At 35.8% G+C, this 16,978-nt stretch overlaps 1 protein-coding gene across 1 annotated transcript in view; it reads right to left on the bottom strand.

Annotated features, from left to right (window-relative positions):
- CEP162 (centrosomal protein 162) overlaps positions 1 to 16,143 on the bottom strand; it is a gene marked incomplete at its 3' end in the record, with an annotated part of 38,906 nt that extends 22,763 nt beyond the window's left edge. Inside the window, exons 1-5 of the mRNA XM_029083755.1 lie at positions 16,084 to 16,143; positions 11,113 to 11,251; positions 2,366 to 2,518; positions 1,926 to 2,112; positions 909 to 961 (exon numbers count right to left, since the gene is read on the bottom strand). Coding sequence (XP_028939588.1) covers positions 909 to 961; positions 1,926 to 2,112; positions 2,366 to 2,518; positions 11,113 to 11,251; positions 16,084 to 16,143 — 592 coding nt within the window. The remainder of the gene's footprint in view (positions 1 to 908; positions 962 to 1,925; positions 2,113 to 2,365; positions 2,519 to 11,112; positions 11,252 to 16,083) is intronic.
- Between the last annotated feature and the right edge of the window lie 835 nt (positions 16,144 to 16,978).

Here is a 16,978-nt window from a genome sequence, read left to right on the forward strand (position 1 = left end):
TCAGGCAATCATAATACTGTAGATTACAGAGATTAAACCCATGCATGAGAAGATGGTACAAAAATACAGATGACAGTTAAGGCACTGGAGTAACTCAAACATTATGATATATTTCCATGTCAGGGTCACTTTTTCTTCATTTGTTGATTGACAATTCTTTTTCTCTTTTTCTTTTAGGTCACAATAGATTAAAAACCCACTTCAAAAAAAAAGAAAAAAAAAAAAGCACACAAAACCAAAAGCAACCTAAAACCCTGCCTGAATAACAGCTGCACAGTCATAATGCAAAGGCAGCCTAACAGGCTGATATAAGAACTAAATGAAAATTATTAATATGAAAATTACATTAGCTTTCAGATAAATAAAAGCTTAACCCACAACGGTCAGGGTGATATGGAAACAGAAGTCAATTGGTTTACATATTACTCAGAACAAAAAAGCTCAGTGAGGATGCTGGACTGTCTTGTGAATCTGAAACCTAGAGAGAGTCAAGTTTTCTGACCAGCTCCCAAGGCAACACAGAACTATAGAATCATAGAATGGTTTGGGTTGGAAGGGACCTTAAAGATCATCCAGTTCCAACCCCCCTGCCATCAGCAGGGACACCCCCCACTAGACCAGGTTGCTCAAAGCCTATAGAAAAAGCTATGAGACTACAATACAGTTTCCCCTTTCCAGATCTTTAAATTACATCCCATTAAAAACATGAAGATCCTACGCTATCCTCTGACACCTGCTGTGAAATTTTCTGAAGACTTTGCATTTGAACTGTAACGCTAATCCACAGCTTTCATTTCTGTTACTCAGTTTAATGAGGTTCTCAGAATTCTTACTGTACACACAGCAATTAAAAACAAAACAAAAAAAGTAAGACTTTTCAAATGAAAGATTTAGAAAGATGGTATTACCAGATTTCTCTTCATGTGGGGATTCCTCTTCTCCTTTCTCAGTTTTTTCATTTCTGAGAAACAAAATGAAAATTTTACTCTCTTCTTGGATGGCAAATAAATATACTTTTTTTTCTAATTCCAAACTTCGATAGTTCTTACAATTAGTATTAAAATGAAAAACCTGAATTTGTCCATCATATCAAATCATAGGTAAGAAAGGTAGATAAATGTCAGCAATTATTAAAAGAAATATTTCATTTTTTACAACTGTCCATAGTTAACATTCACAATCTAACTCTTAACATCACTCCCTTTCTGCATTCCCTCCAACGTCTACATTAGCTTCTCAAAGCAATTTTTATAACCACGTTTGCTTCCTGTTCTGACCTTCTCATTCTGCATTAACAACAACAACAACAACAAAGTCAGTCTCTATTTTCTTTCCCCTTTTCCTGTAAAGTTAGTTTTATCCTTACCTGAAACTCTCCAGAGTTCTGGTCCATCACCTGTTTTTATTCTGTTTCTTTTACACTTAACATTTTTAGCAACAGCAGCCTGAATTGCCCCTTCACCCATTTCTCTCACATGTCTGAACTTATTTTCACATAACTGATAATAAATGGATCGCCCTAGTCTATGAAGATTTTCTATCTTTCCTCTAGATTCATTTGTACCATTGTCTAAGGGGACACAGAATCTTTCCTGATGTACTTCCTTGTTATTATCAGTTAACTCTTCATTTAGTTACACTTTACAATTAAGAATGTTAAATTGAGTTATGCACAAGACTGTGTAGCCAAGTCCACTCATCACCAAGTCATGCTCTTACCTTATTTATTTACTCAGCTCCCTTCCGCCCTTGTCATCAAAAACAAAAACAAAACAAACCCCACAAAAAACAAACCCAAACAAACAAACAACTGACTGAAATCACACAGGATCTTGTGCAGCAAAATCTCAGTGGCCATGGTATTCAGATGCGCATGTCACATGTGCCCACTAATACATCCACAACTTTTCTTCCCTCCAAATTACCGTACAAATGGTGCTAGTAATACAGAATCATTGGAATCCAGCTCTTTATTTAATCTTGAATAATCAATAGTAGAGGAAGCTTCTCGTTCAAGATTGGCAAAGAAGATCTCTTTTTCTTCTTGTTCCTCCAAGGTATCCAGTCCAACTCCCAAGATACTTTGATTAGGCCCAGAAGCTAAAACTGAATCTAAATTTCAAAACAAAGAATAAACTAATGGTGTCTGTGCTCTGTGTCTCCAACATAATAGTCAACAACTAGACTCACAAAATAGTAACAGTATCAAATAATCCCAAGCTAGTAAAAGGAGCCTTCAGTGCACGAGATCCAGCTGACAGAAATGAAGAATCCCGACTTGCAATGCATTAAGTGAAAGAGTTTGCACTAATAGTTTATTTAGAGCTAGCTAACTTAATGAAATGGCTGCACTCTCAGTTCTCACCATTTGTCTCCAGGCTGTCTCTACTTAAGGACGCAGCAACACCGTTACTTGTCAGAAGCTGCATCTTTTCCACGTGCATATTCTCATCAGTGTCCCCCATAGGCTGTGAAGTGTTCTGTGTCTTGACAAAGCTTCCACTGGCTCCAAGCATTCCTAAGAAAAAAGTTGCAATATTCTTGGCTATCATCCAAAAGCTACTTGTGTGGAACTTCAGCCTTCTAGTCATCTCCCAGAACCACCAATTTTAAGATCATGTTGTAAGTGCAAAGATACCCAGTCTCACAAGTCACATTCATCTAACTTCAATCTCTATTATGAGATATATAAATCTTGTTTAGTGACATTTAATTAGTCTATTATATACATTTTCTTCCCATCCTTCACAAACCTATAGTTCAACATGGGGCAAATATAACAACTATAAAAACTGACTTACTGTAACATTACTTATGGAGGACAATCACACACATGAACCCTGTGAGAAATTTATTTTGTTAAAAGCCTATTAATTTTGTTTGATCTACTACCCACAGACTGTTGAAAACTGTAACCGTTGGCCCAGCAGCTTCTTTTCGTTTGTTACAAATTAAATGCTTTATGGAAAAAGTAACCAACGTTACTTAAAGATCACTGATGAACACCCAGTTCTTGCATTCTGTATGTTTATGCAACTACAACAGGCAGTTGCTCTCCTTACTGTAATTTCATTGTCATGAGGGTTCAACATCACCTTACCAGCTTCATGTGTGAATTGTGCTCTCAGACAGAATACTGCCTTGTCCTTACAGAAAACTGAAAGCCAAATATTGCAAGACATTACTAGTTAAAAAGCAGTACCAAGTCCCTTCTGCCCGCCCCTAACAGACAAACACACTGAGATTCTTTAGAGGTTCTTTTAGGAGAAAAGCTGCTTATGCATTTTATCAAATGACACATGAAATGATTTAACAGTTCTCACAAAAAAGAACAGAAACCATGTCTGTCTTTTCCAACATTAATCTTCAGTTGGTAAAATAAATTCCGAATTTTTTGTTCTGTCTGACCAAATGATGTTTAGACTGTAGCTGTGTCCTTGTACTGAACATATCAGGAGGGGTGAAGACATTGACAACAGCCCATTTCCTGCTGGCAGGATACTGCATACATCAATAACCCTTCAGATCAACAACACTAAACCAGTCTTCACGTGCTGATCAAGTGCTTCAACTCGGGGCTGTTACTCCGTCCTCTACACAGGTCCAACCAACTCCCTTTTAAGAAATGCTGTACTTGCCTGTATCATGACAATGGAGAATCCTCTCCCTTCAGTACTGAAAATGTACCCAGGTGAGGCAGGGTGGGGAAAGTAAGAGTCTGAACATGTTTTCATTCCCTACTGGGCAGCCCTTAGCATGTGTATTCTGATTATAAGAGCCTCCCTGTTAAGAAGTAGAATAGGTTTTTTCTTTATTTCAATGACAAAGTTCCCTGGCATGTTTTATTGGGAGGCTAAGTGCATAAGATTCTACATCTTGGAAATTACTTCCACATTCCTGCATCTAACTTCACTCCATCCTCAATACAGAGCTTGACTGACTTGTCTTGCATGTAACAAATAAATGTCAGAGACATTGACTAAAGGTTAAATTCCACATGTATACAAAGTTAATGCCTAAGTAAATACATCTTGATACTACACTGAAAAGTATAAAATGGAAAGCTCAAAGTGCTGAGCAGAAGTGAAAAAGTATGAATAGTCCATTTCTCTAGTAGCTAAATGCAGTAATTTAATTTATCCACATAACGCTCTACTCTAGTTATCAAGACAGCAAAGAGGAGTCTGTTTGCAGTAGGGTCACAAGGTTTTTGCAGAGCTTTAGTTTAGCTATAATCTCATCAGACCCCCAAAACTATTTTTGCAATGAGACTATGTTAGCAGAATCAAAGATAAACTGTCACTGCCCTTCTGTGCAAGATTTACAAGAAAGTAGATGGTAATATACTTCAGTAAAAAAGATAATTAAAACATTTAACAGAACAAAATTTTAGAGAAAAACATTTTCCTGAGTAGTTTTACTTCAATAATCTGAAACTCAATGAACTTTCTGAATACACTTACATTGATCTTGAAGGCTTCATGAGATTTATGTAAGCTATCTAATATTTTTAAAATATTTTGCAAGTCCAAATCAGACCAGAGCTTTTTTTAAAAAAAACCCCACCTCCCATAATAATCTGAAAATCAAACACTGTTTTGCAGCCACTGAGTTTTGCAACTCAGCCACCCCCAGTTCCCAGACACACACCCCAGATTACAGGGGATATTACCATTGCTAATGAAGGTAAGGTCTTTTTTACTCACCCTACACAATCTCAACTCTGAGAAACTGATCAAACTTGGAAAAAATAATGACTTGGATGGATTTCAAAGTCTCTTTCACTGTATATTTTGGCTGTTTGAACAGTCCTACTGATTTCTGTGGGGCTTGCAAGAGTTATTTTTTTTTTTTTGGAGGGTATTTGTTACTTTTCATGAAAACTTCTTGAAGCAGTAGTTTTCTTGAACTCCACAGATGTCACTACTCATATCTTCACATGCAATATTTTGTAAGGTTAATGATATACAGTATTTTTTTTAAGTCCCGACACCTGAAATTAGTTAAGAACCTGAGTTTCACTTAGAAAAATATTTCTAACCACCACACTTGCAGAGAAAAGTTTAAAAACATAAATACAAAGGACTCAAACCTACAGACAATGACAAACATCTATTTAAGAAGTAACTTATCTTCTCCTTAATCTGATCAGGACTGTCAGAAGTGAGCCATTTTACCATTTTAATATCATATAAAATACAGTAAATCTGTTACCCTCAGAATTGTCTGGACTGTCAGAAGTGAGACTTCCTTCTTCTTTGTTTAAGTACGAATCTTTCTTGTCCTTATGAAATTTTTCCAGCATTTTGAATTTAGGCAAAGCCTTGCTGCGAGATGCACTGGAAGAAGGTTTAGGGGGAACTACTTTTAAGTGCACACAAACATTTATAAATTTTTATAGATAATGGACAGGGAATAGAGAGAAAAATAAGATGTGAGAATTCTGAAAAATTACTTCTGAAAAAGTAATGCAGTTCAGTTTCTTGTAGATGGAATTATCTATAATTTTCTATCTATAACTAAAAATTAAAGTTAATACTTATAACTTCAGAGAATAAAACTAATTTTCCCTCTTTTTTTTATTTTTAAAAAAGATAAATTCCTTCTTTCTCCACCTATACCTTGCACTCAAATACACTGTTGAAGGAGCAAAATGTATTACCTGAAAACAAAGAAAACTAGGAAAACTACTTCAACAATAAAGGAAGTTTTATACTACAAGTTTTGAAAGAAAGCATCTAGATCAGTTCAAAGAAAAGCGGAAGAACGTAGGTGCATAAATGTGAATTACTACTGTCTTCATTACTGTCGGGTCCAAGAACTGCACGTAGTTTGTTCAAACCCTTGTGAGGAGTTGCTCAGCAGCAGCAAACGCAACCAAACACCTTTCATTAGTAGAATAAAGTTGTAGACAACAGTACTTATGCTGAAAACTGTGCTCTCTCGTGATACTTAGATGATAGTCACCCTACACACTTTATATACCTTTGGCTAGTCTGATGCATTGTATTAGATTTTTCCTTGTTCAGATTGTCAGGACGGAGGGGGCTTCTAAATTGGCTAATTCAGATAAAGCTCTTACTTATAGGTCTTTTGAATTTACCTTGACACTAGAGAGAACGAGAGTAGTCCAGGAAATCAGGCCAAATATTTCTGCTATCTAGAAAAAGGACCATGGGATATGTGACCAGAAGCTAACACAACTTGGAAACATCCAGGATGACTAAAGGAAGCAGCTGAGCATACGGCAGGTGCAGTGTGAAAAGAGAAATGGTATGAAATCCATTCTGATATAAGGCATGGGTCCTTTATTCCCTCAGCTGATGTCCAAGACCACTAGTGAGGCATCACTTCCCTAGATTTATATTCTCTTGCATTTACTGGGAAACTAAGTGTTGACACTTTGCCTTCCATTGTAAATAAGGCAAACATCTGATGCCTTTTAAAACAGTAATTTCAAATAACTATCCAAGTCCTCCTATTGCTCATAATTAAAATATTAAGCCTAATTCAAGACACAGAATCAGTTTTAGTGTTTATCTCCCAGATCAAGATGCTTTATAGCTATTCTATGCAAATGAGGCTTATGAAAACAGGGCAGCATGTATGCTCTAGAAAGCTAACATAGGGGAATGTTCTTTAGGCTACATAGGAGATCACTAACATGATCTAAAGACCAAGTGCCAAATATTTCTTTGTCATGGCTCTCAAAAACATTTTTGTTCTGCTTGAATTTAACACCAAAGCCACATTTAAACGAGTACATACAAGCTAATTGCTATTGTCATTTACACAAAAGTATTTCATGGATCAATGTTTATAACTCTTAATTATTCTTTGGAGTTTCTCTTCAGATAGTTCAGAAAATTAACTTCATATAAAAGGCTCAATCTGAAGTTACATTGACTAAAATAATCCTGCAGATTAAACAATTTAGTTTGTCTTTATTACACCAACTGTACTGTTTTCATTCCAGGGGCAGCATGCACAGAGCAGCCTACTGGTCAGCAGAGGGAAAAGAATCACATCAATAGAAAATACTTATCTGACTGCACTCTTTGAAATTAAACAAGTACAACAGTGGACATTAGTATTTCTTGAAAATAAAATACAGAAAGTGCAGGAGATTCTCTGTTTGCTAAAGATAATGATTTTTGTTTAGATTTTCAAAGTTTTCCCCCTCCCCACTGCCTTACATTCAATACTGCCTGTCCTACAACATCACTATAGGTAGTGATATATGATGTAATGACAGTTGAGCAAAAGCTCACACAGTTATTAATTTCTTCTGGAAATGACAAATGAAGTAAGTGGCAGCTTGCTTTCAGTGAGAACACTACGGTCAAATGGACAATCTGCAAAGGATTTTCTATAGGAAACACACTAGTAATACAAGGTTGATATTGAATAACTATAACAAAACATATTTAATCAAATACCAGACTGTGACTCTGAATGGGGACTCTTTTTTTCACTGTTTTCCACTATTTCAGCCTGGCTTTCCATCAGTTTCTTCTCTTTTCTCACTTTAACAAATCTTGTTTGAATATCTTGAAAAGTAAGACAAACAGCAAGAACAGACAGGCAAGCAAGACAGGACAGGAATTCTTATTATCCAATTTCCTTTTATCGTTTAAATGACAAAAACAAGTAGAAAGGACACTAGTTAGAGGTAGGTCTTTAACCTCTCAAATATGGAAGACAGTATCTTGAATCATAATTTGTACATTTCAGTTCAAAGCTGAAGAACAAAGAGTTCAAACGTGCCTAGAATAAAAACCTATTTTAAAATGTACTTTATGCTTCTCAGCCAAATGAATAGAAATAGTCTACACAGTTTATCATTAATCTACAAAACCAAGTGAAAACAGGCAATTAGTTTAAATCTCTACTTATTTCCTGGCACTTTGGTAACAAGTTGTCTTGGAAAAAACAATCAGACAACAAATAAATGCATAGCATATATTAAGTCTTCCAGTCATCTCTCTTTGCATCTTTCAAGAAAGCATGATTACAGATACCACAGTAATTCCAAATGAAAACTTCAAACTGGAAACAACTTACCAGTTTGGTGCATTACTCAAGCTAATTAGCCAGACTTTGTATTTTGTTAATAGAACAGAATCTCTATACAGTGCCACCCAAACACATTAACTCACAGACATGGAGCACGTATTTGTAATACAGTCCCGCACTGTGAGTGGAGGTAAGATTCATACATTTACATCAGTTTGATTTATGATGACAAAACACCTTAAAAATAAAAATTCTATTAGCAGACAGCCTGTTAATGAAGTCCTACCTGCAACCAATGTAGAGCTTCAAGCCTAGAAGAATAAACAAGGATCTCCACAAAATTTCAAAGTATGCCAACATTACACTTTTCAGAAATTAAATTCAGCTTATTTCTATATTTGTTATCATTACAGCAATACTATTTTTTTTTCTGCAGGACAATTATTTTGCTATTTAAGGTACATTCAATAACCTTACAAAAAACTAAAAACCTAAATAATCATCTTCTCAGACATTCCTGCAGTAACTTATATTGCAATGCTGCTGTGCCTTCAACCATTATTAATGCATCTGAGCAACATAATACACAACATACACCTCCTGAAGAATATCAGATCTGGCAAAATTGTATTTGACAAAGTACTTGGAAGCATGCAAGACAGAGACACACAGAGGAAAAAAAAGGAGCAGTTCTAGAAGCCTATCCACATTGAATTCCTTACAGTCACCTGACCTGTCATTTTAAAACACTGCAAATATATCCACAGGAACTAAAATCATAGCATAGTTTGCACTGTGTTCAGACATGCATAAATCCTCCTTTGTGCGTGGGATTCATCATTCTCAGTTATAGCCACATAAAAATTATCTACTGTTGCAACTGCAGAGGAAAACTCCTTTTATACTGAAGGTGGCCAAGTCACCCTCTGCAAATGGTTCTCTTTTGACTCTAAGTTAATTGCCCTACAACTAAACTTTATTTAGCAGAATGGCATTCCTCATAGTACTGTGCAATGCAGTTCCTCATCTATGAGGGTGTATCTTTATACAACTGCTACCATTTGTAAGTGTCCAGTGTGACATACATAGCCCTTTCCTCATGGGAGGATACAAGCAGGAGCTCTGCTTCATGCCACAGAGCTATCCTCTTCTTGCCAAGGTAGAACCAGGAAGGCCCTCTGGTAAAGCTTAAAGGCAATATTGAAGTACCAGGTGGGCATATGGCTTACTGCACACACTCCACAAGCACAGAATTCTATGCAGAGTGGTGACAGAAGTGTAGATGAAATAAAACTAATAATCTGGCTGGCAAAAATGGTGCTTGGCAAAGAATTCTGTGCACAGATCTAGCATATTTTCCCCACTTTCTTGTATTCTCGGTTTTATCCTTTGATTAAAGAATCATGAAGACTACTTTCAGCTCTCTCAAAAAAAATCCAGCCCCTCATCAAGAGTATGAATATGAACAGGTTAGCTTCTTTTGCAAGCAAATGGATTCTGTACTGGCAAAACTGCGTAGGCTCACCTTCTGAATGGTTTCCTCTTAAAGTAGAAGGGTTTTTTTGATTAAGACTTTAAAAAGTTTACCAGAAGTCTCTTTTTATTTTATATGTCAATAAACTGCAAAACCAAGCATGTTTCAGTTCTAATAGCTTTATCGCTAGTTAAACTACACAGCTGATAAGATATTCTTAATATAAAAAATAAAAGTGGTGGAACTGGTTTGGATGGGAACAACTTGATATAATCACATTATTTCTTCTGATTCTGCTCTGCATTGTATTGAATGCATACAAGCACTGTTCTCTAAAACCTGTAATCACCCTGCCTTTTAAGTATCTGTTCCAGTGCTTTTTGGTTTAAGCAGCATGAGAAGCATCAAAGCGCTTTATGGTTTGCCTCGAGCATCTCAGAAAAACCATGAATTCTGAGCTTTGGAAGTCATCTGAAAACTTTCTTTGATATTATGCAGAAAAACAAGGTAATGCTAACCACTTAATTCTCACACTTTCCTCAGCAAGAACACTCTGTCCTTCCATTTTTTGAAAGCTGTAAGGAAATCACGATATCACATAACTACCTGATACACAGTTGAACTCCTGATAGGACCTCTCCCTTACCCACCTGAGTTTTCCAGCAACATCTTAAAAGGCCAGAGACAGACAAGCAGTTCAGAAAACACTTAGTAGGGTCATGCCTAAATGGCACAACTGCTAAGATTTGACTCCTAACTATGACAACACTGACAGGACAGAGCTATGCTTAAAATTGGAGACTACTAGCAGTATCTTAACTCTGTCATATGAAAACCTGATTTCTGGAACTTTCTGTTAAGCTTCAGTTGTAAGTTATACAAATAATGAAAATAAGAAGCCACCAATTACTATAAGAACAAGAGAAAATAACCCTGTGGAAATGAACTACTCATGGGCTTTACTACCCAGTAAGAAAACAATGAAGAAACAGAAAACCAGAGGTGGAAAGCTTGCAAACAATAATATATTTTCTTCCAGAACTACGTGACAAAGTCAATACTGAACTAGCATTCATGTCATCGCAGCCCTTTTTGCCTTGAGCCGCGGTTCCTGGCAAGGGAAACGTTGAGAATACTGACAGACATACATCTTTGAATCCACTACTGTTGAAAAGTTTTTCCTGTGCTTCCCCAACCTATTACAAATGTTACAATTAGTATAAGATTATACAAATTGGTCTTTTTCCTCTCTAGTTTTGAAAACAGAAACCTATAAAAAGTCAGTACAAGGAACAGGTTGGTTACAAAACACATCTACAAATATTTCATCAGAATTCATAAATTACATTTTCTAATTATCTTACTATTTATAATGTTTACAAGTTTTAATAACTTGAAAGTTAGAGAAAAAAAGCAGAAGGAAGTTTGCTTACAGCTTGAATACTGTCCCTTTTAAAAAAATACAATTACATTTGAATTTAATACCTTACAAACTTGCATTGTACTGTCCTAAAGCACTTGAGCAGCATCAACTTAACCTGAAGCCAGGCCTACATGAAGAATGAGAAAGAACTAGCCTGACCCCCGGTGGCCAAAAAAAATTGCAAAACTACATTATTTACCACCATTATCTGAATCTTCCTCAGATATCCACCACGGCACTGAATCCTTTTTCTTAGTTTCTTTTTTCCTGGGCTGTCCCAATGTCTCAAGAACGCTGGATTTTTTCTTTGAATTTCCAAGTGAATCATCTGAAAGAGACTGAGTCAATCGCACAAGATTAAAGACAGCTTTTACATTTTCACATTGTTTAACTGTCTTCCAGCCACTCAATCTCAGACTTCTAAGTTCAGATGCCTCTCTTTACTCCCCACTGTCTGCATTCTTTGTATGTGCATGACAAAGTTGAGTAAGAAACAATAACTATATTCATGGGGCATAATACTGTATATTATAATAACCCCACTGCCAGATTTTGGATATGTTAAAAGTTAACTGCTTAGTAGAGTATATGTTCAAATGAATGGCATAATCAGCTCTTTTTCAATTAGTTAAAACATACAAGAACCAAAATCCTGACTACATCCCTGAAGATAAAGTAGAGCAGAAACCGTTTTGCCTTGGCCTTGCTTTGTACATGAACAACGTTACTAATATTCTAAAAATAAACCTTCACAGGAAAGATGCTAGCTCCCAGCAAATCGTATTTCAGAAATTAATTTTATACTTTCTGTTCATGGAAAATAATACAAATGCCAGAGCCATTCCTTCTAAACTTTGTGTATTAAGCTTCCATACGCGCTAGTCATTCATGCTGATTTTGACTGATGGCTTAAATCAATGGAGAAAAAAAAGTCTATAAGTATGAACAGCCTATGAATTTAAGTTACTGAAGAGTAACAGGAAGAAAAAGACTCACAGACACTTCATAAGACAACAGTACTTTTTAGAAGTGATGCAATTAAAAAAAAAAAAATCCCTCTAATTTCTGCTCTTTTCCTTTAATAAAACTCTTTGTGACTTACAGAAGGCTGAGAGACACAATTAGCTGTCCAGATATTGAACAAGAAAATATATTCACTAAGCTAGTGCACTGCAACCTTATCTGCTACATTTTCTTTGTGCTTAAACTCAGTAAACATGGGGTTAAGAGGAGTGCCATACTTTTTATCTAATTTTTTAGCCATAATTGTTGAAACCAACTGTCCTGAAGTGTTTTAAAGAACACAGTTAACAGAGTTAGCAAAAGCCATAAAGCGTATGAAACAAAGAATTCACATACGAAATGCATCATATAGGAAAATTTCAGAAGCTTCACTTTTGTAATAGTCACAAATAAGAAAATGTGATAGCATAACCAGAATACTAGAGGCAATGGGACTGTGGGTACTAAATATGTAAAACACAAGAGGGTGTTTTCTTAAAACAAGCCTCTGCAGTCCACTACCTGAAAACAAAAAAAGCCCTACCATAAAAGCCTACCTTTACTATATATCTAACGCTTCCATTTATATGGGCCTAACAAGAACATCCATAACTCAGGTGGCAATTATCCAAAATACCATTTAAGAAAAAAAAAATAAATTATAAGAAAATAATGTTCTTATGAATATCTCTGACCAATAACATCTTTAGAGCTTAGAGTTTCAGTTGAGAAAGCTAAATGCCTGTTATATAGTCTCAGAAATAAAATTTCAGGGCTCTGAGCCTTGCACTTCAATAAAACACAGTTTTAATAAATTATGAAACTGTTAGACAACAGGGTGTATCGCAATTTCTTTAAGTTGGCTGAGTGACATGGAACAAAATAGCTTTACATTCTTAGTAAATGTCCTATAAATAACAACTTCCTTATACTAGTCCCAGCACAAGTACTAGTGCCATTGTCCCCAAGGGTCGGACTGCCTCCTGCTAGCTAGAAGTACTGACATTTCCTTGATACAAGCTCTGCTATCGCTTGCCGTTTCTTTTCCGACTAACAGTATCCCCTGCTCTGCAAGCAGAACTTCAATGATGCTTGTGCTCCTTAGAGTATTGTAACCAACGAAACTCAAACTCCCACAGGTTGTTCTCAAGTTCTGGAAACTTTCTATGTCCAGCCATCTTGTCAACAGCAGATGCTAAAGTTGCAGCAGCTGGGAAAGAAATGCTGACACAAAAGTACCAGTGCGTTTTTTCCCCAACATGTCAGTTGTCTCAGCAGCGAAACTTACAGATTTTTTTTTTCTTCTTTTGAAAAAAAGTAATTAAATAAACCAATCAACTTTTTTGACCAGTAATGGCTTTTCAGTGCCAGTAAGTGGCACTGATTTCTCCTTTCCCCTCCTCTACAAAACAGCCTGTCAGCCTTTCAGGAACACAGAAGAAAGGGAGGGGGTAGGAGGAGAACAAAAAAACCCCGAGTTGTTTAATGTCAACTTAAGTAAAAGCAAAAAGAGTTTAGTTTTAAAAACTGGGACAACTACATGGCACATAATCAGCTCACCACCTCTTAAATACAAGAAGGAACTTAGGAAAGTAGATAGGTAATACAGAACTGGATCTAAACCTCTCACACTTCCATGACCAGTCATCATGAAATAAGGCTTTTCAATAAAACAAGTCTACTCCAAATTATATTTTTAATACAAAATAATATTTTATTATATTTCATATTTTAATATATATATTTTAAAATTCAAACATGCTTTAATGTGTAGTGTCACTCTTCCAGGTATTATTCTACAGATTTGCTAATTAAGATAGTATAGTCCTTCCTTTTGAAAGTCTTCCCTATCAGCTGCCCATGAATATCAAGCAGAATAAATGCTTTTTCCTAACTTTGCTTTGCTTGAAGTGTCATCGAAAAAAGCAATTAATTGAAGCACCATGTATTAGAAAAAGCTTCTCACATTGCATGTCCAAGGGAAGTTCACAGCCAACGCTCAGAAAACTCAGGAGCTCTACCAATATGAGGGGCAACACATAAACTGAAGTGACAATAGGGGAAGTATGCTAAAGCCAGATCCTGGTGGTGGGGAGTGGAAGGATCACAGGCACAGAGACAGTGGAGGAGGAAGAGAATTATGGATGACAGCAGGCTGCTCTGGCCAGGGGTTGGGAATAAGTGTGACCACGCAGAGGAATCATTAAAAGACCTATCCTACATGCAGTCATTGTTATTATGCATTTGTGTTTCCTTCTGTACGATAATAGCCCAGGAAATCCTCTTCACTGGCAGCTTTTAAAGTTCAGTGAATATGTCAAAAGATTTTAGTTTACTCATGCAAATGTATACACAGTCTTCCTTTTAACTTGGTGCGTTTTAATCGCAAACATACATACAACCCCCCCGACCAATGGCAGTTTCACTATGAATTATTTAAAAGAGAAAAACCATCCTGCTCATTTCTTCTCTGAAAGATTTGCTTAAACAATATTGTCTTCCCCAAGCTACTAAGAAATAGTTTTTGCTGTTCCTGCCCCCTGCCATTATATTCTTAACACAAAAATCACCTACATAGCAATTTCAAACAGTGGAGGACATCAGTTTCTCATCTTTCTAACATTAACAGGCTGCACATTTCTTATGAAAAACGAAAGCAGAGGGAGGCACATAACAGAAAATGCATGCGTATAAAGTAACAGAGAGTAGATAATGTCATCGTTATTTGGGTCCATATCTAGCTGGCAAAACATAAAACAATGCATATTTTTAATGACTGAACTGGCGAGTGCATCTGTTTAAGCAAGCTTAAATACTTTACAAACAGTTTTAGTTTGAAACAATGAAAAACAATTAAGACATAAGTTGTTAAAAGTTATGTTCTCTGGAACATGCCAAATACCACTTAGAATAATTCAACACAGCTATTTTGATTTTTTTGCTAACAATACCATAACAATAGTAAGTAAAGAACTTTCAACAGAAATGCAGAGCCGAATTTTCTATTTTTACTAACATTAATAATTTCAGTCAATTCAAGAATGTTAACTCAACTACATCACCAAATTAAAGGCCAAAATCTACTTTTAAGTTATCTGTGAATCTTAATTTTCAGATGGCATTTTGGTTTTCTGTTCTTTCAATTTAGTATTGCTCAGTGAAGTTATGTTTATTCTGTATCTGTAAAAACACTTCACAAGCTGCATGGTCAAGGCAGAGTTACAGACGTACCTGGGAAAGCTAAAATCTTCTTGAAAAAGAAGCCTCTGGTTACTGCAGATCTTTACTACACAGTAAAAATTGTAATTTTTACAGAATCTAGCACCTACAATTTTCACAAGCAATTAAATTGTAGCACAGTCTCTACATCAAAAAAACCTTCAAGCATACATTACCTATAACAGACCCCAAGAACATTGTCTGCTATCATTAGCTACACTTACAAACAGTAACAGAACCTAGTAAAGGCCTTACATATGCGGTATTAATATCACAGGGTTACCACACTGTGTGTCTCAGAGATCAGAGGGCAAATTCTCAAATTATAGGTCTATATGCAGTGAAAAAGCCATACCAAGTTAGGACATTTTGACCATGTCCAATAATTGTTAGCTTAAATCATAAACTACAGATTTGCATGATTTTGCCTGTATTTAAAATCATCAAGTACCATGAGGAATGAAAGGAAGTAAATTTAAATCTTCTAATCACTACAACATACTTTGTTAAGATTAATACAAGAATGTTTAAAGAGAATTCAGTGAAATTAGGTATTGCACAGAAAAGTAAGGAAATTCTTAAAACGCAGCTTGTGCCTACACACAGGAGAAGTTTTTTTATCTCATTTTCAACTATATTTATGAATTTGAAGCTTCTGCTACTAAATAACACACAAATAAACTGAAACAAAAAAATCAAGACGCAAGATACAGCCTAGCAGTGACCAAATATTGAATCACAAAACTGTTCTCTTGATTTCAACACAGCAAAATGGTATGAAGTAAGTTCAGCAACGACGTTAAGAGCTTGCAAAGACCCACACAGAAGACAGCTATGTGAATTATGTTATAAAAGCACAGCTGCATCTTCCATTTCATATTCTTCAACACTCAATTTTTCCCCTGTATTTTAATAGAGAAAAGGGATGTGACCTTGTTCTGAAACATACCTCTTTCAGAAACTCTTCAAACTGCTCATCTAATTCTTCTTTTGAAAATCGATGAGCCATAATCTGCAACTGGATGTTAACTTCCAAACAACTGAATTTAAAAACCAAGATTAAATAAAAATAAAGTTAATGAAAAGCATTCTGAAATTAGAAGTAGCCTAGTGATTTGCTGCTTTCATAGAGAGCTATAAGCAAAAAAAAAGAAATCATGAGAGATGCCAAATTTAATTCCTCCCACCAGTAATCTAAACTACTTACTGAAGGAGACAATCAATGCAAACATACTTGGATGACCCAAACTCCTTATACTCAAAATACTAATTTCCAAAACAACAGTTTCAGCATTTAAACTTTGAGGGATAAATAAAATCTGATTCTCTTCACCATCTTTAAATTTTTCTTCAAAAGACAGCCCTCTTAGCTACCCACAATTAAGCATTTTGTCAATGACCAAACAAGAATCCACTGCAGTGATATTTCCTACTCATTTTGAGGACTTTTAATTCCTTTTATTTTTCTTCTCCAAAACTGGAGACATCTGGCATTATGAGTTTTGTTTCGTCATCTCTACTGTGCTTCGGACTCAGTAAACAATAAATGCATGAAAGTCTTTAAGATTAGACTACAACATATGGTTTGTTCTGCCCTGACACAGAAAGCCAATGGCATTTGCCCCACTCTCATTCCCAAAAAATCTATGTTGACTTCTCAGGTATAAAATATGCCCCCCACACAAGACACTATAAAGCTTTTGTAGCAAATCACACTGCTCAACACACATGGCTACCTTCAAAACTGCACATGTGTAGCAGCATTAAACTGCCCCAGCATCCTCCAGGCTGAGTAGTGCTACGCAAACATAAATGAGCTAAACATTTGCAGAAATGCTTTTACC

The sequence above is a fragment of the Antrostomus carolinensis genome, unplaced genomic scaffold (assembly GCF_000700745.2).
Source record: "Antrostomus carolinensis isolate BGI_N321 unplaced genomic scaffold, ASM70074v2 scaffold5022, whole genome shotgun sequence".
Lineage (NCBI taxonomy): Eukaryota > Metazoa > Chordata > Aves > Caprimulgiformes > Caprimulgidae > Antrostomus > Antrostomus carolinensis.